The following is a 21,627-nucleotide window of genomic DNA, read 5'->3' on the forward strand; positions in this document are numbered from 1 at the left end:
TTTCAAATGCACGTTTTATGTTTAGTGCTTGGAGGCGCTGGGTAGTGTTGGAATCTGACATAAAAATTATTATTCCCCTGACATTTTATATACTATTCCATCAAATAACACTTAGAGAATTTTGCATATTATGTGGTACACGTCCAGTCTGACAACTAATAAGAGCGCTGTGAACAGCTATCATTTATTTAACGTCTACAATGTGCCAGGTACTTGGCACACATCATCTCCAATCACTGAAGCATCATGATAAGCTAAGTCCTACCAGATCTTAATTTTACAGTTAAGAATCAGGGAGAGGCCGGGTATCTTGCCCAAAGTGCTAGGGCCAGGAGTGTCACATGGTGAAATAAAATAGGAACCACTTTGGAGACAGAAACACCTGCATGCAATTTCTAGCTCTGTCCTTCACTGTGTAACTATGGACAAACTGCTTAATTTCCTCATCAAAAATTAGAATACTGCTTAACTTCTATAGAAATTATACGGAAAATAAAACCACAGAATGTCCATTTTGGTGCATGACTTACAGTAGCATTTAATAAACGCTAACTGATGACTACTGTAAATGGTGACACTAGAATTTGAACACAGCCTCCTAAGGCTATGACTCTGATGATGACCCAGTACATCTAAACTGAACCTAGGAAATGAGACACTATCCTGTAGTCTCAATTACTATTAAAATGAAAAAAACCTTTAAACATTAAGCTTTATTAGACTGAACCTGGAAATACTGTCTTCAATGAAAATTTTGTATGAAGAATTTCATTTTCAATGAAAATTTTGCACGAAGAAAATTTTGTATGATCTACATTACATATGACAGAACTATTTTATTATAGGATTTTAATTGAATCTTAGGCAGTAGGAAGAATACTTACCCTATGATTTACTTGTATAAAATAAAATAAATCAGTGCCTAGGATTAATTTGCCACTGATTTCTTAATTAGCCATTCAATAAGAATGAGTGGGTACACACAATATGTTCTAGAAGTCTAAGTGAAAGAAATGAATGCTATTCCCTAGTCAGATGATATAACAATGACGACAACAACAACAAAGGCTCTTTCCATAAGACTATATGAGGCCATTTCCATTTTTAAAAAGGCAGATTTAAAAAGGTCTACAACAGACTGCATGACTGCATTTCAGGTACACACCTTTCTACATAAAAATATTTTCTTTAGTAATTGCTTTTCCCCAAGCAACAAAAAGTCCAAATCACCTATAATGCATAGAATGATATCATAATTACTAGAGAAAAATTATTTACAAGGTGAAAACGTTTGCTAATTTTTTAACTTAAACATATTTCAGTAACTGTAAAAAATATTTAATACAGAGTTGAGGATTTAAAAAAATTCACTCCTGAAGGTATCACATCCACAGGTATCTGAAATCACATTCTTCTTGTAGCCCAGTTAGCAACTGAGGATCTTCAAATAAATCCTAATCAGAAATGTTAGGAGTATATTTAATTTTATTATTTAATTTTATTTATTTTTCTTTGAAATGGAGCATCACTCTTGTTGCCCAGGCTGGAGTGCAATGGCATGATCTCGGCTCACTGCAACCTCTGTCTCCTGGGTTCAAGCAATTCTCCTTTCGCAGCCTCCAGAGTAGCTGGGATTACAAGTGCTCACCACCACGCCTGGCTAATTTTCTGTATTTTTAGTAGAGACAGGGTTTCACCATGTTGGCCAGGCTGGTCTCAAACTCCTGGCCTCAAGTGATCCGCCTGCCTTGGCCTCCCAGAGTGTTGGGATTAAAAGCCTGCCTGGCCTAATTTTATAATTTCAAAGGGAAAGTTGCTTAAAGGAATTTTATATTTACAACCATTTAGTAACGATATTTTATAAATATTTCTTAATCTAGTCTCCTATAAAAACAATGATTTTTATTAATGCCTATTAGCATTACTTTTATTACTATTCCTTTTTAAAATTTAATGTCAGGTCATCTTTGATAGTAAAAAAATAAAATAAAGAGAAAAGTACAATTAGTACTCATGTAATGGTAAGTTATGGTAAAGACAGAACAGAAAGCCTACTCTGGTTTCCTGCATAAATGGAGAAACATACATTCATGTTACTTTTCAATGTGCCTCCTCACGATGGGAAATGTAATTTGCTCAAATTTTCAAGTAACTTTAAAAATGTAATAATTTTCTGGTTTTACAGAGAATGTGTTAATGGCTCCATAGAGGTTAATTTTTCCTACTAAAATCATTTTTTTGCTCACATCTCGTCCCTATGGGTCACTACTATAAATTACAACTTAGTCTGATAAAGAACTAGCTACCCGTGTCTGAAAACTCTAATTTTCTGCCTAGTGAACTGCGTTCAGTAGTGGGCAACTTTATAAAAAGGGAAATCTTTCCTGCTTCTATTTGACTTTTGTGCAATTTGTACTGCTTTACTGAAAAAAGACAAAGTTAATTCCTAGGGCCCAATATGATTAGTCTGCTCTACAGCTAATTTTCAAGATACAGTAGATGATGTAAAAAATAGAAGCACACTGCTGAGAATAAAGTCAGCTGTGGAATCTAGTATCCCTGGGCCTTTTCACTAGTGGGAGTGGACCACAGCACGCTCCTGGTGCCTTGTCCATAGTCAGTACTCCACAGCTGTCGCTGAATTGGACGAATGTACCTGGTTTCTGCTGGCTCTGGACTTGAAGCGTTGCCCTTTCCCTTTCCGGTTACTGCTTTATCCCACATTGGCTGTAGCCCTGTTGGTCCCTTACCCCATCATGTGTCTTCTCAGCACTTGCTCACGGGCTGATTTTCTAAGTTCTGAACCTGGTTTTTCATGTTTCAGTGTGATCTGACCTCAGTCACTACTATAGCTCTGGTGTGTCAGATGCCGGTTAAATAAGGCAAAGATCAATTATTTCAACATTTTAGAGAAGCAACATACATAATTTTGAATTTTAAGTATTACCAGTGATAACAACTTAAGATTTTCAAATAAATCCTAATCTGATGTGTCAGAAGGATACTTAAAATTAAGAGGGGAGGTAGTTTGAAGGGATTTTTGATCTAATATTTAGAAATGGCATGTCTATAACAATTTCATCAACCATTCTCCTTGGAAACAGTGATTTTTATTTAAGACTTCTAATTAATGGCTAATACTCTTATCATTCTAATTCTTTTTCAAATGTACTTTCGGATTTGAAAGTACAGTTTATATTGGATTCTAAAAAAAAAAATTAAAACTTATGTAATCTTAGCAATATCAAATTGCTGAACCTGGTTCAGCTGGGAAAATACGATGGTGCAGGCCAGATGAAAAATGACCAACCTAGACTAATCCTGCACTGGTTTTCCAATTAAGTTGTGGGAGGGTAAGAGAATGCAATATGTTTTAGAGATCTTGGTACAGTTAATTAAAGGGAAAAAAAGGAGGAAAAAGTAGTTGTGATCTTCTAAATTGTTTAAGATGCAGAAAGAGCATGAAAACTATCATTGTTCTTTGTCTGGTTCTGTATTCGGGCAAACTAAATTTAAATCCCGGTCTTAAATGCAACGGCTTTCTCAGATGGCCCTTTGGCACGATATTCATAAACAACAGAGATCTACCTAAACCAGTGACAAGGAAGTAAACACTCCAGGTCTTCCCTAAAGTAACATATGTTTTTCTGCAATTTTTACTTTTTCCCCTTCAAATCAAATATTTAACATGTACATAAAGTAGCCACAGTTTAAATATTCCAAATTTTATAGAGAACCAAGGTATAATATTACTTAACAAAGATAAAAACTCTTTAAAATATAATGTTTATAAAGCACTCCCTTGTTGTTTCTAAAACAGTTTAAACATACATGTGTTAATTTTTATCTTTCTAACTCAGAGACGGGCAGGGCAGATACTTTGAAGATTTTCGTTGTTTACAGACGAGGAAACAGACTTATTTGCCGAGTCTCTGAGTGAGTGGTGTCATTCTGTATAACGCTACATAAAAATGATACTGGAACCTACAATGGTGCCGCCTTTATTATACACTAGTGACAACACTTACTGGAAAACTCTCATAGCGAGGGTTCAAAATGTTACGCAGCCTTTCACTAAATACTAGTAAATGGTCAGTATGGCTTCTAAGAGGGTGGTATGAGTTTCCAAACTAAAGCCCTGGGTCTTCCTTCTAAATTGAAGAAGAAAATAAAATATAAAAAGGGATTGAGAGGAAGGAGGAGGTATTTGCTTCCCCCTTCCAACCCCCCCGGCCCACCAAAAAAAAAAAAAACTTTGTAGGTTTGATTTCATTGAAACAAGTAAAAAGAACTTAATGAGCCTGTACTAGATCTAGAGTACTGTACATAAGTATGAATTTATATCAAACTTATCAAAAATCTCATACCATCTACTCCTCAGTTGATTCGCTATACGTGACTTTTCAATCTTGTTGACAGTTATGATGCCCTCCGAGATTTGTATTCTTTCATCTTTTGCTATATTTCATGTTTTCACTGTTAGAAAAGTAAACACTTTTATAAAGACGCATTCTGTTGTCAAATGTTGGTGATTTAACGAAGCTAAAGGCTCCAGTAAAGACATTAAAGACTCCATAGAGGTGTGAGATTAAATGTCTTATACCTGTAAGGAGAAAATACATTTCTCTCTCTTCCTTGGGATTGTTCTTCACTAGGTGAAGTATAAGAATTCACTGTTAATTAGCAACACAGCACATACAGGAAGGTGACGCTTTTGTAAATGTAAAGTTAGAGTCAACAAATTCTAAGAGCTAGCATTTATTAAAGAGCTTCTAACAAGGCCAACCCGAGGGCAAAATGGCTTCACAAGAGTTGTGAGCTCCATTCTTTGGTGTCAGCCTGTTCTTTTCTTGATGTGGATTTGGTTGATGGTATTGGAAAGATGAGAGGGACAGAGACAATGTGAGCATGTGCAAAGATAATTTTATGATAATTTCTGGTAGTTCTGAAGTCTTCTGGCTAACATGCAAGGTTTTGCCTCTGTTTCTTTGCCCCGGAACAGTGCCAAGTGGCTGAGTGAAGTGGGGCAGACTCTGGAAAAAACGTATTTATATTTTACATTTATCTACTTATCTCTAGAAAAATCATTATCAGCTTCTGTTTTTCCTATCTAACAAGTCAAGAAGGGCAGTATATACAGATATTGACGAATGAGGTTAAAAGGAAAGAACTTTTACACTAGATGTGTATGTCTTTAAAGAGCAAAATATCACATGAAAAAACTGGGGGCCTTGAAAGACTGGCATCTTTTTTTATTTGCTACACAGAAATTTTCCCCCTTCTCAGTTATTAGTAACTTCGTATTGTGGCTTTATATGGTGTCATAAGCTGCTAGAATCATAATTTAGTAGCTCTAACAGCAGGACTGACAACAGAATACAATTTCCAGTGATCACTACACCAAGCAGCCCTGTTCCATTGCTACTGAGGGCCCAACACCTTCCCTAGGCTTTCAGTTTCATTATGTAACTTCCCATACACTGCACCAAACGGCCCCAATTGCCAGGGACATCTGGTTAAGCCAGTCTACTGCCAAACTACCTAGTAGCTAACTATGTAGTTTCTTTACCTTAAAACTCCCAAGAAAACATCTCCAGGAAGAGAATAAATATGTTCAAAGTTTTGTCTCTCTGCTCTTGTATTCCTAGTTATCCAGACTGCTTCACCCCTTTTGGCAAACTAATCTCTGAAGCCTCAGCAGTTCTAAACCCCACTCATCTGCCCTACTCTTCACCTGTTTTCAGTGTTTTCTTCCTGAGTCTGTCAGAGGTTGCCATCATTCCCCAGAACTGATCCACCATCCAGTCCTGCCAATTCCTCCTTGTCATGTCCCCAGGCAGGCCTTCTGCTCCACAGGACCATTTGTGGCCAGGACCTTTTTGTTTTCTATTATCCACAGACACATCCCAGTTGTCATCTTCTCCTCTAAGTGGTACACTCCATGAGCCACTGCAGAGCATCCAGGGACAAAACTGCATAAGCCACAGTGTTTTCTTCTGCAGCAGAGAACTTTATAAAAGGACTTGCTATATTTAAGAGAAGCGCTCAGATTTCTCATTCTGATATTAGGACCTTACATAATCTGACCCCAGGGTCTTCGTTTAGTCTCTTCCTCTACATCCCTTGGGCATGGACCAGTTCCAGCCAGGCTAGCTTTCATGGAGCTGGGTCTGCTCAAGCAGGTATCCTCAGCCTTCAGTCTCCATCACTGTTTTTTTTTTTTTTTGCGGGGGGTGGGGGACAGGGTCTTACTTTGTCTCCCAGGCCGAAGTGCAGCAGTGTGCTCAGCTTACTACAGCCTCAACATCCAAGTCCAAGCAATACTCCTGCCTCGGCCCCCCAAGGAAATGAGATTACAAGCATGCACCACAATGCCTATTTGATTGTTGTTGTTGTTCTTTTTGTAGAAATGGGATTTTGCCATGTTGCCCAGGCTGGTCTCGAACTCCTAAGCTCAAACAATCCACCCGCCTAAGCCTCCTAAAGTGCTAGGATTACTGGCCTGAGCCACCGTGCCCAACACAGTCTCCATCTAATAGTCTTCTACCACCTGCCTGCTCTCCATGACAACCTAAATACCTACCCATCCTTCCCATCCTGCCAAGGCTTGATGTTAGTATTTGATGACAGTCAATTTACCAATTTCCATTTCTGGTGTCAAATCATTCTCAGTAAGAACAAATCACACAAATTATATGAACATAACTACACCATGAGTGCAAGTTCTGTGAGAGAAGCTTCATGTCCTAGGACTCTTGGGTATGTTTTCTGAGCCACTAGGCACAGAGCAGACATCAAAGAGCGAAGAGCTAGTAGCGTTCAGCTTTGTATGAGGAAGGCCATTCTGCCAATGGTTCTCTGAGCCTGATAGGCTATATCTAATTTTTATCACACACAGGAAATGAAACACAGGAAGATAAAAATTTTAAATAAAGCTTTAGATTAATATCAAGATGTTAAAGAGGTACTTCAGGATAGTAATGGTAATTTTTTTTTTTTACATATGAAGCTCATTCCTTAAGAAAAAAATAGAGATTACCCAATTTCTTTCCCATTAAGGCAACAGAAATTCAAATTAAGGTTTCAACTTGGAATGGGTAAGAGTTAATTATTTAGAGTATAGCAAGATAACTGTTAAATTATAATGTGCTCTTCCTGAGTATTCTAAAGCCAGAGCTGTTGCCCTACTTTTTGATGGGTAAAAATAGTTAGGTAAAATCTGATATTACTCTGTGAGAGGCAATATGGCTGATGTGTTAAGTACATAGAGTCAGAAGGCCTGGGCTGCCTGGGTTCAAATCCCAACTGAGGCTCTTCCTTATTACTGGGTGACCTTGGACAAGTTATTTGCTACATGCATGCCTCAGTGGACGGATCTCTAAAATGAGGATAGATAATAACCCCACACATTTGACAGAATTATCAAGAGGATTAAAATGCAAATAGACAATCACATTCCTAGCACAAAGAGCACAAAGTCCTCAATAAATACTTATTATTTTTAAGAATTAAAGGATCATATCTTTAAGCCTTGTTAAGAAATAGTCAATGTTTTTCCTGTGACAACAATTGCTGAGCGAGTTTAGATTCAACGATATTACCTTTCCAAACTCACAAAACTTTGGCTTAAGAAGGCTATTATAAGAAATAAATGAGATAAAATATGAAGTACTTGGCACAGAGCCTGCACCTAATAAGTACTCAGTAGCTATTCTTATAGGACCAGGTGGGACACAGAACTAAGTATTTTCTCAGAACTACTACTTAAGTCTATAACAAACTATTCTATTAGTATCAGTGGGAGAGTTACTTTTTGAATCTTAGGATACAAATCAGATGAAAAGAGCAGGCACATTAAAACCAAAGTAGCTCATGAAAATTTTCTTATAAACAGGCAATTCCCTAAACTAGTTTTTAAGAACATCATGAGTCAGGTGACTGACTATTCATTGGCTCTGGGTTGGCTGCTAGAAAGCTGAGCGCCAAATAAGTGGCCAGCCTCGACAAAGGCCTTGAGGCATATATTCTTTATATCATCTCCATGCTTGGCTCAATTTTTCCCTCTCTTGCTCTAATCTCCCCTCTCTGTTGTATTTTTGTTTCACTTAAATTTCATCTTTAACTCACGGAAATCTGTGAGCTACCTTGGATTATTTTCTGGAACAAGATGGGTTGTAAACAAACACATAAACTTGGGAAATAACTTCCAAAATTACATACTGTGCTCCTTACTTAGTTTTCAAATTTGCCATGTGAAGTGCACCTTGATTTAAATTTAGGCTACAAGCAGCTGTCTTTGGATAACACTAATTTACTTTTGGCTCACACATCTCTATTTCAAATCATTTTCTAATAAATTACTTCAACATACTTTCCACTTTGGAGAAACAAGTGGCATGGTGACAGAAACAAGGGTGAACCCCACTCACATAAGTGGTTACCAACAACACATCAACCAATGTTCTTGGAGCACCTGCTGCATGCTGGGTGTTGCCTTTGTCCTAATCAGCAAACCAGATTCCCTCAATATCATGTTTGGTTTGGGGCTCTGGGCTGATTAACCTTCATAATAACCAAGGCATAATAAAGAACCAAACCTAGGATTGAAAACTGCATAGATTCAATAATGTCTGAAGTTCAGCAAAAATGGTGAATAATCAGAGACAAAGTAACTAAGACTTTTCTATGTGCAAGCTGGAAATGGAAGGAGAGAGACCAGTTATTCACACACGTGGGCCACGCATGCACTCAATGTCCTAGACTTATGTTCTTTAGGGTTCTAACCTTGGCCTACTCTGTCTCTCTGAATACTGATTTCTTGGCCATTTGCATCCACTTTCACGGATGATGATTCTGAAATCCTTATTTTTAATCTTGCCTTGTTTCCCAAGCTTCAAAATTAAATATCCAACTACCTCTTAGATATACCTGAATATCCCATAGGTATTTCAAACTTGTCTTAAACCAAAACTCATCCAAATCCCCTTTAAAGAAAACCTAGCAATGGTTTTTCCCTCCATAACCAATCACCTTTTCATATATTACATAAATAACTCATTTGTTATGCTTAATCTTTTCATCACCCCTCACTAGAATGTAAGCTCTACCAGGGCAGGGATCATTGTCCAAGATGTCTCCAGCTATGCTTAGAAGGGTACCTGGCATTTAGTAGGTATTGAGTAAATGTTTGCTAAGTGAATGAACCTTTCATCCCTTACCCTCAAAGCTGCCCCCGCTCCAGTATTCCTTATCTCAGTGAATGGCATTAGCAGCCAAGCCTGGGGAATCATCCTAGATCTTTGCTGCTTCTCTTCCAATATAGAACTGCCCATGTTACTTTTCAGATGGTCTTATTATCTGCCCATCCTCTCAATCCCTGAGAGTGCTGGTCTAGGTCCACCCTAGGTCATTTCTAGCTCAATTGATGAAAACAGCCACCATTTAAATAAGCATACCTCACAACAGCCAGATCTTAAATGCAAAACTGAGCTTACCGTTCTGCTGCATGAAAACATTCAGAGGTTCTCTTTTGCTTAAGGATGAATTTAGGCCTTCCTTGCAGTCCAGGACCTGGTCCCAATCTGCTCATTTAACCTCACTTCCTATCACTTCACATCTGAAAGTTTATACAGTGGTAACACAAAATTGCTTCTGGTGCCCTGTGCAACAACAGCCTGTTCTTATGCCCTCTGAGCAAGGCCAGGTCTGATCTCTCAAGATTCAGCGTGGGGGTCAATTCTTGGAGAAACCTTCCCTGACTTTTCAGGGTAGCCTAAATGTCACGGCTTTATGTGTTCCCACAGCAACCAACTGAAGGGATATCAAAAATCTGGGCAAACATTTGCCATTAGCACTACAGTCTTATGCTTATGGAAGAAGGAAAGGAGTGTTCATTAAAATCATAGATATAACCTACTGGGTAGGTATTTATTTAGCCTCTTACAGTAAATAATTAGAAAGAGTCAGGTTACCTGATTCCTAAACTCTGAAAAAGGTGAAAAGAAAAAAAAATCTTTAAGATGTTTCATGAGAAAACAGTAAGCAGACAGTCCTTAGTTTCCTATATCTGACACAGCAAATACTGTAGTTGTGACAATGGGCTCAGATGCTCATGAGCTTCCTGTATGTGATTCATGAAAACACCAGGGACTGTCACTTAAATCATTAATTAAAAACATCTAATAAATGTAATTTAAATTATTCCCCTGCTTTATCAGTTAACTGTACATTGCCAGCTATAAGGAGATAGTTATATTTGAATTATTATGTAATATTAATAACATTCTGATTTAGCTTGTGTCCACTACAATTAAGTTCTCTGCTTTGTGGCACAAATGCTCACTGCCCCCACAACACACACCTCCCACCTGCTGGTACCCTCGCTTGTTCTTCCCTCTTGTTCATGAGTGTGTGCACACACAGCATTGACAGGGATAATGTGGTTTATGACACAGTGAAACACACTTTCCTCTGGAACTGTTCAGCTTACTCATTAATTTTGGAGAACCAAAGAAAACTAATGATTCAGCAACCACTACATTTCCTTAAAAATATTTTCTCCCATAGAATACACAATCAATACATTTAAAGATCTTTAAAATGTATGCTGTGAACTGAACTACATGGGAAAGAAATGAGGTACTCATTCACAGGCTTGGCTGTCTTAAAATATTGCCTATTTGAAAAACCCCAAGATTAACTTGTATCTTTTAAAGCCATTTAGTTTCAAGATATAGACCTAAGTTTCTTCCTTCAAGGGAAATGTGTGAGTGTGGAAACTAGCATCATATAATTTGTCTGACCTTACCAAAATATGGACTCTTACGTCTGTTTTAAAAATTTAAATCCAGTTGACTTTACATAATAATCAACTCGCTTCCTCTTCTACAGCCATAAAACTATTTAGTGATTTGTGGTAGCTGTGTCTTCCAGACACTGCATACATACTGAGTATTCAAAAAGGAAATTAGGTTATAAAATAGTGTGCTGAATCTAGTCAACTGTGTTCATTGAGGAATCACAAAGTAAAAAACACAGATGAGATGGAACTAATGGCAATTTACCTGGGAGGGGGACGTCATTCAACCTTGATTGCTCTTATGCTACATGGGTACACTCAAACATTTATTTGGTGGCTACTAAATATCCACAGCCTTGCTAGATTGTGGAGATAAGACTCTGCCTTCTCTAAAAACTTCTAACAGAAGAGGTAAAGCCTGGTTGATGGCTCTCAGTATTTTCTCAACTGTGAGACTCCCAGTGGTCGGACTGCCACAGAGGCTTGTTACACGAGTAAATCTCAACAGTTCAGGCCGCATTGGAAAAGCCCCTCTAGGAAATTTCCACAGATCCCCACTCCCCACACACAGTCTTTGAGAACTGCTGGTTTAGAAGGATCTTGCCACCTCAAAGGGCAGCTCTCAGGACAAAATAACATTACAGGAAGAATGAAGATCTAACAAAGGAAAATGAAGGGCTGAAAAATGAAGACCTAACAATGCAACGTGATTGTATCATTTACATCATCTCTCTACGTGAACATTACCGGGAACTTTGGCATTTGTTTGTAGAGGATAGTAATAATCTAATATTTTGGTGCTACTTTATAATTTATAAAATATGTACAAATATGTTTTCAGGTAATTTTTCATAGCAATGTTCAGGCAGGGCAACACTACTTCTCCATTTGTAGACAAAGAAACTGAGGCCCAGAGAAGTTTTAAACAACTTGCCTTAATCTCACACCTGGTGAGTGACGTAAAAAATTAAAACTAAGTTTCTGACCCTTGAAGCCAATCTAGCTTCCACCACAAGGGAGAACCCTTTTTAAAAGTTATTATTATTATTTTTAAGACAGAAAGGTTCTGAAAATCTTCAAGGCAAATAGTGATTCATATTTAAAAATAAATGTATAAATCATTTGTAAGGTATAATAATATGGCTATTAACTGACATTATCGCCGGGCGCGGTGGCTCACGCCTGTAATCCCAGCACTTTGGGAGGCCGAGGCGGGCGGATCACAAGGTCAGGAGATCGAGACCATGGTGAAACCCCGTCTCTACTAAAAAATAGAAAAAAATTAGCCGGGCGCAGTGGCGGGCGCCTGTAGTCCCGGCTACTCGGGAGGCTGAGGCAGGAGAATGGCGTGAATCCGGGAGGCGGAGCTTGCAGTGAGCCGAGATTGCGCCACTGCACTCCAGCCTGGGTGACAAAGCGAGACTCCGTCTCAAAAACAAAAACAAAACAAAACAAAAAAAAAACCCTGACATTATTGGCTAACAAGTTATTTTGGAAGAGAACACATTAAACAGAGCACACACACACACAGTCATACTTTAAAAACATAATTTACAGTCTGCATACACAGTCACTATTACAGCAAGTTTTAGGGTGATGCACTCTAGAGCATAAAGCCTTAAGGACATCAACTCAAAACTCAGACTGGTGTGTTTTTCCTCTTGTCTGCTCTCTAGGGATTATCTTCATGTTCTGTTCTCGGTGACATTATTTCCTTTTAGCTTTAAATGACTTCCCTCAAATTAGCTCCCTCTACCCACCCTGCCCAGAATTCTCTGCTTCTGTAATCTAAGGAGGGGATTAGGGATGTCAAGGGACATTGGAAAACAAACTTTGTTAAGTATTTAAATATACATCCATACATATGTATATGTATATACATACAAAGTCACATATATACATACAGACTAAGAGTACTAAACTGTGCCTTCTTAGTGCTTAATCACTTCCTTTATTAGAGTCAAGGACGCATGAATAGACTAACATATAGGGTATAATTTTCATGAACTCAAGAACTGATATGGCAAAATAGCAAGGCTATATTATGAGACTGAGAATCCATACTTTAGCTTAGGTATAGGTTTGGAGTCCTATGACTTGAGTAAGGGTCTAACTTTGGCCTTGGGATTAGGAATAGATTGGGTGACTACGTCCGATCCTAAATATTTTCATCTACAAAAGGAAAATAAAACGACACCTATATACCACGATTTTGTGAAATGAGTTTTACAAATATTATAAAGCTTTATAAAAATAATCTCTTGTTAATTCAAAAATATTTTATATAAAGATAGCCATCTTTTTCACATATTTAATCTCTCTCACACACACAGGATAAAAGAGTAAACTAACAAAACATACAAAAACACAAAAACAAATAGGTCTTTACTCTCATGAAATTTAGATTTTAAATTTACAGCATTGTTTCAAGCAGGTGAATGATTAAAGTCTAACTCCCAAATCAATACAAAATAAGCTATATTAATACAAGTCTTAAGAAGACATTCATATAGCCAACAGACACATGAAAAAAGTGCTCATCACTCACCATCAGAGAAATGCAAATCAAAACCACAATGAGATACCATCTCACACCAGTTAGAATGGCAATCATTAAAAAGTCAGGAAACAACAGGTGCTGGAAAGGATGTGGAGAAATAGGAACACTTTTACACTGTTGGTGGGATTGTAAACTAGTTCAACCATTGGGGAAAACAGTGTGGTGATTCCTCAAGGATCTAGAACTAGAAATACCATTTTACCCAGCCATCCCATTACTGGGGATATACCCAAAGGATTATAAGTCATGCTGCTATAAAGACACATGCACACGTATGTTTATTGCGGCACTATTCACAATAGCAAAGACTTGGAATCAACCCAAATGTCCATCAGTGACAGACTGGATTAAGAAAATGTGGCACATATACACCATGAAATACTATGCAGCCATAAAAAAAGGATGAGTTCGTGTCCTTTGTAGGGACATGGATGCAGCTGGAAACCATCATTCTCAGCAAACTATCACAGGAACAGAAAACCAAACACTGCATGTTCTCACTCATAGGTGGGAATTGAACAATGAGATCACCTGGAGACAGGAAGGGGAACATCACACACCAGGGCCTATTGTGGGGAGGGGACGGGGGGAGGGATAGCATTATGAGATATACCTAATGTAAATGATGAGTTAATGGGTACAGCACACCAACATGGCACATGTATACATATGTAACAAACCTGCATGTTGTGCACATGTACCCTAGAACTTAAAGTGTATATGTATGTGTATACATATAAAAGGCATTTACCAAGTTTCATTATCCATGAACCATCAGCTTTCCAATGAAGGAAAAAGTTACACCTGCATTTAGGTTTTTGTATGTTTATAACTGAGTTATAAAAACAATTCCCTAGGTAATTCCACAGAAACTACTTAAAACAAGAAAAACTAAGCAAGAACTTCTAGAAAACCTTTTGCTTCAGACGTAGAGAAGGGGCAGATTCTACAAATAGCCAAAATGTGGGTTCTGACATGAAGGTGGATCTATAGGTATGGCCAGCTGGCCAACTGCCTGCTCCAAAATGCCCTTCTCCACGTCACTTTATTTTGACATACCACTTACTTTGTTTACTAATTAAGTGAGCCAGAAAGGCAGATTCTTATATTGGAAAGCATAAAGTGGCCTGAGAAAAGTGCCCGATGTAAATTTTACCTATTTATCTTCTACTGAACCAATCATATAATTAAGGAAAGAGAGAAGAAGGCAGGAGAAGCCTTACAAAAGCAAACTGACTTCAGTAGTGTGCAAATTTATTTTTCCTACTTTTTGAAAAATTGGCCTTCTGGTAACAGAACCCACATTTTCCTAAGGGAAACGTCCTTCCCCATTCTCGGTCTAGATGGTACAGGTTGTCCAACTCCAGCCAGAACCCGCCTATCTGATTACTACATTTTCCAGCTACAGGCACTGGGGCAGAGGTGGGCACGTGAGCCAAGTTCAATCTGAGGAGATTCCACTGGGAGCTTTTATAGGAATTGCTAGGAACAGAAAACCTCTTTTTAATGGAGGTCTGGTAGCTGTCTCAGCACCACGAGAGAACGTGCATGAGAACAGAGCCAGAACAAAACCAAGCGACTGAGCGAGCGGGACTGAGTTCTAACGACCTGGCTTAAGACCATGGCTTGCCTGAAGCCAAGCATACACTAGGACTTTCCAGAGTGTGGGCCAATGCATTTCCAATGCTGCTTCAGTCAGTTTGCTGAATTTTCTATCACCTGTAACCAAGAGCTCATAATCCTGAGAGATAATTACTGAGCTCCTTCTACCAATTCAATGCTAGGTTTGAGGACCACCAAATAATAGTGTAAATAATGTAAAAATCATGTAATATCAATTAAGGCAAAAATCAATCTCAAGAGAAAGAATAATTACTTGGTTAACTTTTTCATTCCACAACTAAAGATACGACCTTGTGATCTCTGGCAAAACAGAAGGAAAACATTCAAGTCACTTATGTTTAAGCCTCTGAAGCACCAAATCATCTCTAAGAAAACTTCTCTGAGAAATAAACCTTAGGGAGTCTTCATGTGGAGCCTCTTAGTGAATGTTAATTGTCTATTACACAATGAATCTTTTACTAATCGCAAAAATTCTACACTTTCACCAGACACAGTTTTCAATATCAATAAAACCATCTGGTCTAAGTCTGATGGTAACTAACTGCTTATAAGTGAGGATGGGGAAAGGTAAAAATAAATTAAAGATAATTTCTCCTTAAGGAGTACAATCTTGGGTCAGAAGCAAAAGCTAGCCTAACTATGCATAGTGAATCTCAGTCAGGTTTTTCATTTAACACGCTCATTTGGAAACTTTCAGGAGGAATAAAGGCGGGACTCACACATGGACCTGGGGCTTGAACCAGCTGGTAAATGAAATTATTCTGTATAGAACACAAATCACAGACTTGATTCTGATATTAATGTTTTAATTTGCCACAAACACATATTCATACAGAAACCCAGAAAAGGCAGAAATCATGTATTCTGTGTGTGCCTAGTAAAACTGCTATTCCAGATAACACAAATTAAATTTACAATGACACGGAATTATTTTTCTGAGTCTTACTGAAAAACAAACTGTGACAAACAACAAAAAAAACCTCTTTGGTTGATCCTTGCTCAGAATTTCAAACTCTGCTCATTAAATATTGCTCTGTGGAAAATCTCCAGGTGGTTTTTATATAAGGTACTATTACTGTTTATCACTGACAGATGAAATCAAAATTCTTTTTGAAGAATTCCCAATAATGCTATAGCATTAGCTGTACAAGTAAACTACATACTAGGAAAAAATATGTAAAAGGAACACCCACATGAACATTTACCTTCCACTGCTCTTTTGAAGAAAACTTTGCAGCTGCCACAGGTGACTACCCCATAATGACATCCTGAAGCCTCATCCCCACACACCAAACATATTTTTGAAGGTCTTGAAGATCCAGTAGAAACACTTCGTAAAGTAGAGCTGGGGAAAGAAATTGAGATTTAAATAACTACACTGTAGAGGCACATTTAACATGCTGCACAGCTTAGCTCAAAATTTGTCAATAATCATGGTTCCAGACAAGAATTCAGTATGTAATAGTCACATACTACATGACTTAGCAAAATAAAGGTAAAACCTGATATGAATGGAGCAATGCTATCAAGGCTATTGTATAGCAAAGCCTCTTTTCAGTACTGAGAAATAAGAAATAATCAAATGTAAACTTCTTTCCTTCTTTTCCTATTTTTGGAGGTTTACCAGAAAATCACATTATTCGCACTTTAAGTGGGCAGTGCAAAGAATCTTGAACCAAGTCATCAGGGACGTATTTGCTGTCCTTTTGTTTCTGCATCAAAGAGCAATAATAATATTACTCAACACTCTTCAGACTCACATTATATATCTCAATTATGCCAAAAATTTTTTAAACCTCCCCTTTCCAAAATAATCCACTAATTAAAAAAAAAATTTATCCTGTCTCAACTGCCAGCAGTTTTATCCCTCTAAGCTCCCGCATTTTTTCATGTTATCTTATATAGATGTGTTCTAATTACTTCATTTTGCTTACTAATTTGAAGGGACACAGCCAATAATAAAACAAAAAGCCAAACAGGGTAAATATCTCAGGTATGTTTCATGGTAAGAAACTGAAGGGCTCTCTGGGAAACAGATTTTAGGGACAAATGTAACCCTTTAGGCAACAACCTGTTTGAATACTTTTTAAGGGGAATCTTCTCAAGATATATTATATAGTACTGTGTTACTTGATGACACTCCCTAAACAAAATGTTTTAACTTCTGATAAGGAATCACAATTCAGTGACAGTTTAGATATGTACCAGGCAGGCAAACGCATTGATTTTTCAATTTGCAGTCCACATACATTTCTTGAATATTTACCTGCAGGTCCTGTGCAAGATGCCAAGGGAAAAAAAAATACAAAAATCCAGTCTCTGCCCTCCAAGTTGGTGGGGGCATAAACCGTTATGAAGATCCAGTAGCAACACTTCATAAAGTAGAACTGGGGAAAGTGCTATGGTGCATTATGGTAAGCGCTATGGTGCAGGGTAACGGGGGAAGCACACTGTGAATAAAGGAATTACAAAACACTTCCTCAAATGTGGAAGCTAACCTGAGTTTTGAAGCATGACTAGGTGAGAGCCAGAGTAAGAAAGGGGGCAGAGGCGGAAGGGTGTGCAGTGGCTCAGAGAAATGGGATCTGGATGGGCTCAGAAAACTTTGGGTAGAGTTGCTGTATGTCACTTTTATCACCTTGCTGTCAAAGCTTTTGCCTCCATGCCAAACAGCAGAAACATGGAAAAATGACAATGAAAAGACTAAAATGGTTATGTTACAGTGAAGATTTCTCTATTTTTCAAGTCTGCTAAAATGTGATAATATTGCGTTAATATTTGTTTAAAGTATTTCGAAGTATACTCTCACCAAAAACAGATGAAAGAACAAGCTATACAGCTGCTTAGAGCATGACTGCCGTTGTAGAAAATGACTTCTTAAATCAAGGACTGAAATAATGTTCCCCAAAGTTGTTTCTCCTTCTGAGAAAAGTGCTCTTTATTATTTTTATTGGTATCCTTTGACTTCTTTATGGCATTCAAAACATTCCATTTCAGCACCAGTAACTTCTTCAACATATTAGCTAGTAAAACTCAATCCATACCCTGTCTGACTTGTCTTACACTTCACAAGAAAATGCCACGGCTTTGTAAATATTTAGAACATAACTTAAAATCATCATGAAAATGTAATTGCTTTTTCACAACTACAAGCATACATGGGATTTTTATTCAACATTTCTGTGGGCCTTGATCCCAGTACTATTTTATTGGGATCTTAGCTTCAGTCTTTGGAACTCTCCTCTTTTTCTATCCCAACTTACTTTCTTGGTGATCTCATCTAGTCTCTTGGCTTTCAGTATCACCAATATGCTGGCGACTTCCACATATTTATCTCTAGCCTAGACCCCTCCCTGGAATTTCAGACCCATTTATTCAACTGCCCACTTGGTATCTCCACTTGGGTGTCTAACACGCACCTCAACTTTAACATGGGCAAAACTTTGTGGATCTTTCCCTGCCTCCAAACATGTTCATTTCACAGATATCCTCTTCTCAGTTAATGGCAACTACTATGGGTGGAACTGTGTTCCCCCAAAACTCATATGTTGAAGTCCTAGCCCTTAGTACCTTGTAATGTGACTTTTGGGATTAGGGTTGTGGAGATGTAATTAGTTAAGATGAGGTCATACTGGAATGGGGTGGACCCCTAATCCAATAAGACTGATGTTATTATATGCAGGGGAAATTGGAACACAGACACCTGTATGAGGAGGACACCATATTTAGATTAAGGCAGAGATCAGGGGATGTTTCTGCATGCCCAGGGACACCAACAATTGTCAGCAGACCACTGGAAGCTAGGTGAGAGAAATGGGATTCTTCATCACTGCCGTCAGAAGGAACACACCAACCGATCTTCAATCTCTAGCCTCCAAAACTGAGAGACAATAAATTTCCATAGCTTAAGCCACCTGGTCTGTAGTACTTTGTTATGGCATCCCTAGCAAACTAATACAACAACTCTTTCCTTTCAGTTGCTTGGGCCAAAAAGCACGGACTCATCTCTGACTCTTCTCTTTCTCTCACACAACACTCCCAGCCCTGAATCTGTTAAATTGTATTCATTTTATCCACAGAACGTATTCAGATGCTGATCAATTTCCAAAAACTCCTCCAGCACCATCTACTTTGAGCTGTCAATACCTCTTTTTTTTTTTTTTTTTTTTTTTTTTTTTGAGACGGAGTCTCGCTCTGTCGCCCAGGCTGGAGTGCAGTGGCCGGATCTCAGCTCACTGCAAGCTCCGCCTCCCGGGTTCACGCCATTCTCCTACCTCAGCCTCCCGAGTAGCTGGGACTACAGGCGCCCGCCACTGCGCCCGGCTAATTTTTTTCTATTTTTTAGTAGAGACGGGGTTTCACCATGGTCTCGATCTCCTGACCTTGTGATCCGCCCGCCTCGGCCTCCCAAAGTGCTGGGATTACAGGCGTGAGCCACCGCGCCCGGCCAACACCTCTTACCTGGGGTTCTGCAGAAGCTTCCTAGCTGATCCTCTGGTTTCTCTTAGCTCCGTTCCCCGCCCCGACCACCCTTATTCCCTGCCAGCCCCTGCCAGAATGACCCTTATTCATTCCTTCCTTTTTTCTTATTTCTATACTCTATCCCTTAATGATCTCATCCACAATCCTAGCTTCAAACAGATTGCTTGGTGAATGACTTTCCAAATCTTTACAGCCAGCTCCAACCTCTCCCCCGTGTTACAATTTCAAGTCTGCCTTATTAGCTTCTTGAGAATACCATGCTCAAAACCATATTTACTTTCTTTTTCCAGATTTTGACGTTGTGAAAGAGTACTGCAATCTGCTAGTTACCCAGGTTCAAACCTTGTACTCTTCCCTCAACTATCCAATCTAATCAGTTACCACCACGTCCTGCTCAGTCCAGCTTTGCAAACTCTCACATAGCTTCTCTGCATCCCACTGTTGGTAACACTGTTGGTTCAGACCCTTGTTACTTCCCAAAGGTTCTTCCATAACTCTAGCTTTTCCTTCCAGTTCATTCTACAGTGACTGCTGACAAATGAATCTGAAGATAAAGGTTCTGACTGTATTACTTCTATGCTTAGAAATCTTCAATCATCCCTTCTGAATGCCACTACAAACAAAAACCTTAGTAGGACACTTAAAATCTTTCTCCCTATTATCAGCCTTCTCCTTCAGGGTCTAATAATGCTTAACCTTATGCTCAGCCCATATCAACATCCCTGTTGAAGTGTTCTGGTCAACCACCATTTACAGGACCTAGCATTTCCTCTCCCTCACTCCCACTGGGAACCCTGTCCATCATTAAAGGATCCTGATGTTCCCCCAGCACGAAGTACCACTCTCCCTTCTCCTAACTCCTTCACGTTTTGCTAATCCTTCTCCTTCAGCAGTTACCACTCTTGCTCTTATATTAGTGACCTGTGCACTTATCCTAATTCTTTGAGGGCAAAAATTTTATTGTATGCATCTCTGTGTTCCCAATGCCATTAGTCCAGTGTTGGTACTATTTATTGAGTGAATGAAATTGCACTCCTAATCTCATTAGAGTAGAACATAATTTACAAAAGGCAATTTTACAGAAGGTAAATTAATGAGGCCAAGGTTATCAGCACAATTCCCATATGGTTCATTTAGCTTTGCACAGAGGAAAAACAGAATCCAGGGACAGGCTATTGTCAAAAGCTCAGCTGGCTGTCTTGCAAATATATGCATTACTAACACAAGAGACAGGCCGCAAAAATAGATGGGTTTGGAAAACTCTAGTCTCTATTAAAAAACTATCATGTGTTTATCTCTGAAACCAAAAGATGGCACACGGTTGGAAAATTGTATGCATCCAGTTTGAAGAAACACATTTAGATGATACACATCACAAAAGAGAGAGGGAGAGAGGGCTCGCAGATCTTGAACTCACTTTCTTCTCAGACACTGAATGTCTTCAAAATACAAAGCAAGTTCAGTGATTTGTATGTCAAAATTCAACTTTAGAGTATAATAAATTTACCAAACATCTACACATAGGATGCAAAGCCCAAACTGAGGGCCAAACACGCAGGAATCAAAGACAGGAATGCAGGCTCAGTAAGGAGGCCTGGGTTCTAGTTCTAGCTCCACCATTAACTGGTGAAACCTTTGCAAAATCACCTCTCCTCTCTGGGCCATAATTCTCAGCAAAAAGAGGTTCAACAGATGATAGCTAAGATCCTTTTCAAGATATCCTTTTAAGATAAAAGTATAAAAATAAATGGAATAGCATGTCCTGATCAAGTTTAATTCAAACTGAGTTGCAAACTCAAATGAAAAACAATGTATTCTGAAAACCAGTAAACATTATTTGATCTGGATCAAACATAAAAAATGTAACAAAATATTATTCTTTCTAAATCAGCTAATTATATAACACTTAAAATCTTTTTTACATTGATATAGTATCTGTGCTGCTGATTTTGGTTAAAATGTCTGAATAAATGTAAGCCATAGATGGTATTCTACATCCCTCCAAACCATTTTAATATTGAAGAGTTAGAAAAAACTACCCAAACTCATCATTTTGGGGGTTAATAATCAAAGAAACATTGTTCACAGAAAGAAGTTTATCATCAGCAAAGGTAGTTCAGAGGATTTTATACAACTGTTAAAATATTATACAGGCAGAAATGAG

General features: G+C 38.4%; 1 protein-coding gene across 3 annotated transcripts in view; it reads right to left on the reverse strand.

The window, feature by feature from the left end:
* NR3C2 (nuclear receptor subfamily 3 group C member 2) overlaps positions 1 to 21,627 on the reverse strand; it is a 368,607-nt gene that overhangs the window by 167,196 nt on the left and 179,784 nt on the right. For 2 of the 3 annotated variants that reach the window (XM_037986899.2, XM_037986894.2), the window contains exon 3: positions 16,175 to 16,326. In XM_037986899.2, coding sequence (XP_037842827.1) covers positions 16,175 to 16,326 — 152 coding nt within the window. The remainder of the gene's footprint in view (positions 1 to 16,174; positions 16,327 to 21,627) is intronic. The other variant, XM_007999946.3, reaches the window with a different exon arrangement.

Source organism: Chlorocebus sabaeus, chromosome 7 (genome assembly GCF_047675955.1).
Source record: "Chlorocebus sabaeus isolate Y175 chromosome 7, mChlSab1.0.hap1, whole genome shotgun sequence".
NCBI lineage: Eukaryota > Metazoa > Chordata > Mammalia > Primates > Cercopithecidae > Chlorocebus > Chlorocebus sabaeus.